General features: G+C 46.9%; 1 protein-coding gene across 1 annotated transcript; it reads left to right on the forward strand.

The window, feature by feature from the left end:
* Positions 1–2,111: 2,111 nt before the first annotated feature.
* LOC131223279 (uncharacterized) lies at positions 2,112–4,021 on the forward strand. The gene has a single exon (XM_058218626.1). It carries the CDS (start codon positions 2,566–2,568, stop codon positions 3,754–3,756), a length of 1,191 nt encoding a protein of 396 aa, XP_058074609.1. The 5' UTR covers positions 2,112–2,565; the 3' UTR covers positions 3,757–4,021.
* The last annotated feature ends 274 nt before the right edge of the window (positions 4,022–4,295 follow it).

The raw sequence follows: 4,295 nt of genomic DNA on the forward strand, positions 1-4,295 counted from the left end.
CGATGGTTCATCGCATTTAATTCTTAGAAATTGTTAATGCTGTGTGTGTGTTTGTGTGTGTATATGTATATGACTCAAAGAAAACCGTTAAACTTGTGGGCCCTGCCATAGATGGATCATAAATCGGATTTCTTGGCCGATCCTAACATCTGATTATCTGATGCCTATCTGTTGATCCATTGATTATTCTCCATCTTAACCATCCATTGGTTGTCCACAAATCGGCCAGTTAGGATGAAGTTTCAGTGCATAATCTTGTTTGTAACGAACGCATCAAAAGCGGGTCCCTCAAATTAGATAGTTCCACTCGAGTAATATTAGTGTGACGTGTACAATTTCTGAGTGCAAGAACATGATCCATCACGGTCTACCAGAGTATCAAACTTTTATCTCCATTGAAAATTATAAAGGCCCACATCATGTGTGAGTCCATGATGCATGACTCATCTTCTTTAACTAGTATACTCATAAGTGCACGCGTGCTCTACTTAGGCGTGCACACGCGTGCAGATGCAACTCAATGTATGATCACTTGTCAGGTTGACTTTTATACATTTTGTCCGCCCGGATTCCCCAAGGGCCCGTTTGGCCGGGCTGATTGGATGGTATAGGAAGGGATTGGAAGCTAAATCCCGGATTGACCGTGCGTGCCAAACAGATTGGGTGATCTGATCCCGGTATATAGCAATCCCATGGATCTTAAGACAATCCACTGGCAACACCATCATTACCTTTAAATCCAATCCAATCCACCCTAATCCGTTCAAATTTGCCCAAGACGTACTTGGTTCGAAGGATTCGAAGGATCGGCGGGACATGCCAAAACGACTCGATACAGCTATCCCGACATATAGCAATCCCATAGATCTCAAGACACTCCACTGACAACACCATCATTGCCTTGAAATCCATGCCATCCACCCTCACCCCATTCAATCCCTTCCAAACCACCCGTCCAAACGGTCCTAAGGTAGCATTGCAGGTTAAGCCTGGGCCCACAGTGTTGTATGCATGACATCTAGTCCGTCCATCATGTGTGTCACATCGTTTTCTCCTTGTTACCCTAAAATCAGGTCATCCAAATCTAGGTGGGCCACACAACATTGATATGGGGACACACACCATTAAGACCTTTCAGATTGTCTGCAGTGTCGAACGTGGTCTTTATATACCATCCGATCCATTTAGGTGAGGCACATCACGTGATTTTGAAGTGATGGGCGTGTTTCTACATGTGTGGCCCACCTGAGGTATGGATCAATCTAATTTTTTATATCCACGGAGTACATGAGAGGTCTCACGTGATGACTAGAATGATGTTACGAGCAAAACCATGGTGGTTTGTACACGTACCGTTCTAGAGTAAGCATAACTACAAAGCTTTGCAGTAGATCTGCCTCACATTTTGGACTGGAATACCGATAAAGCTTGAGGAAGCAGATTGCATCCTGCCTAGCCTGGACAGATATCGGTCCAGGCTGAGCTCTTTGGGGACCATCGTGATGTATGGTTTTTATCCACACCGTTCATCCACTTTTAAAGATAATTTTATTTTATGAATCTAAAAATGAGGTAGATCCAAGGCTCAACCTGACCACACCATAGGAAGCTGCGGTGATAACGACACCTACCAATGAAACCTTCCTAAGGCCCACCGTGATGTTTATTTGCTATCGAAACTGTTCATAAGGTTACAAAAACCTGGATGAAGGTAACAAACAAATTTCAGATTGATCCAAAACTTTTATGGCCCCCAGGAGTTTCTTAATTGTGGAGGTTCAATCCCCACACTGTGATCCAATTACATCTCCGATCTATTTCATTTTTGGGTTCATGCACTAAAATGTTCTCAAAAAAATGAATGAACCGTATGGATAAAATCCGTACATCAATATGGACCCCACAGAGCCCCTGCCTGGACCGATTTCATCCAGGCGGGGGCAGGTCTCATATTTAGCCGGTTTTTGTGAGGGCATTCGGCATTCTCGTCATTATATATAATTTAGGGGAAGAAAAGATAAGAGACATATAATACAGAAATCATTCGTCTTGAATAAAAGAATAAAATATATGTGCAAGATAGGACTAACCACCTTTTTATCTTTTTTGGAAGTAGCTGGTGGCGGAGACTAAAGCCGTACAGTCGATGATTCCCTGCCGCCCATCTGGTGGGCCTAATGTTGACCACTTAGGATACAAAAGCCATGCTGATTAGACTATGCAGTATCTCACGGGCCTTTTCCACCTGATATCGACAGCCGATTGTTTTTCAGGTCATAGATCAAGCGGCTACGATTTCATGATAGGTTTGATTTTTCTATCCATGGGCCATCTAAGGTGGAATCTATCGTTCATCACGATAGACTGGGCCATCTAGATTCATTAACCGCATTACCGGTGTGATCGGCGTGGATGGAAGACTGGTACATCACGATGAACCATCGCCGTCCTTTTAAAATTAAAAAATAGAAAACCCCACAAAAATCCAGAAACCGTCGCATTTAAAACCCCCACGGATCGGAACGGCCCTCCAGCGGCCCGCGAAAACCTTCTCTCGCAGGGGAAATGTCCGGCGGCCGGGATCTGACGTCCAACGCCGTCGGCCTCTGCCTACTCCCGTCCGATCTACTCCAAGACATCTTCATCCGCCTAGCCCTTCCGGAAATCCTCCGCCTGAAATCCGTCTCCAAAACCCTCGCCTCGGTCATCTCCTGCGACGATTTCCGCCACCTGTATGGCCGCCGGTCCGCCTCCGAGACGTGGCTCTTCCTCTACAAGAAGCGATCGCCTCGCGCTTCCGCTCTCCACGGGTTCAATGATCGGTCATGCCGGTGGTTCCAGATCCCGGTGGCCGGAATCTTACTACCCGTTGTCCCTCCCGGTGAAGATCTCTACTTCCTGACGGCCTCCGGCGATTTCTTCCTCTTCTCGTCGAACAACTGCAGGGAGCTGATCGCCGTCAACCTGGCGTCAAATGCCGTGAAAAAGATCCCGGCCAGCCCGTTAGGTCCACGTGGCACGTCGTCGTGGCGTAGATCGGGGTTGAAGCTGATCGCCGGCCCGCCCGGCTCGGACAGCTTCCGGTTCCTATTCGCCGAGTTGTACGAGAACCGGCCGGTTCTGTTCGCGTACTCTTCCGAAACTGACACGTGGCAGTCTTTGGAAGGTAAAGAAATCGACAACAACACGCTGACACGTTTCAACGAAAGGGAAGCTCTCTTTCTCAGCGTCATTCACAGGCGGAGAGAGAGCGTTCTAGTCTGCGCCGGGCCGGGAAATGACGCACCGATCGTTTGCCGGCCGAGATTCGACGGTAGGGTGGTGGAAGAGGGTCTGGCGGTCGGGCTGATCGCGGGCAACATGTCCGATCGGTTACACGTGTACGGCGATGGGAAGATGGTGATCGTGAGATCGGACGGCTGTGATGGGGTGAGGGTGTTTGGGAGTATAGAGCTGTGGGGTTTGAGCATTGATGGGAGGGGTTGGGAATTCATATCAAAGGTTCCAAAGAGATTGGTGGAGAGGATTAAAAAGCGTTACGGAGCGATGATGGGGTGTTTGGAGGAGAGAGATGGGATTATTAGGATTGTTTTGCTGTCTAATTACAGGGGAATATGGGATTTGATCTGGCTCTGTTATGATCTGGAGAGGCAGGACTGGACGTGGGTCCCACTGCCGGATGATGGGACCAGTGGGCTGAATATGGCCGGCATTGCATTGTCGTCGGCTCTTAAGCTTCCATGTTCGGGGTCCTGATGAACATTAGATGTCCATTGTTCTTGATCATGTACGGTTGGGATTAAGGGAATGTAAATAAGTGTGATTAGTTAGGCCGGTCTTTTTTAACGGTTAGGATTGGACGTGGGACATTGAATTTATAGCCTTTTAATGCCCTCCCAAGGATTGTCTAGGTTCCCTTGAACAGAGGACTATCTCAGGGCCTGCTCGGATGCAAGCAAAGGGATTTGCAAGTCATTTAAGGGCCTCTTTGGATTGATAATTATCATGGTAATTCAATGTAAGAGTGTATGAGCGTACATTTGAACGTCTTGAATCAAGTTATGTTTTAAACACAAAAACATGCATCTCATGATGTATGTTGAGCCCAAAAAAAAATGTCTGTTGTCGTTGTTAAGGGCCTGTTTGAATTTCCAAAGTAATGGTCAATATAGGGAAAATGGGCAATAATGATTTCCCCAAGTAATTATAGCAGCACTACTGGTGCTTGATTTGACACTAGCTTTTTGGCACAAAAACTGATGGTGCTTTGAAATATACGTGGGGGCCACAATGAT

This window comes from Magnolia sinica, chromosome 13 (genome assembly GCF_029962835.1).
Source record: "Magnolia sinica isolate HGM2019 chromosome 13, MsV1, whole genome shotgun sequence".
NCBI classification, from domain to species: Eukaryota; Viridiplantae; Streptophyta; class Magnoliopsida; order Magnoliales; family Magnoliaceae; genus Magnolia; species Magnolia sinica.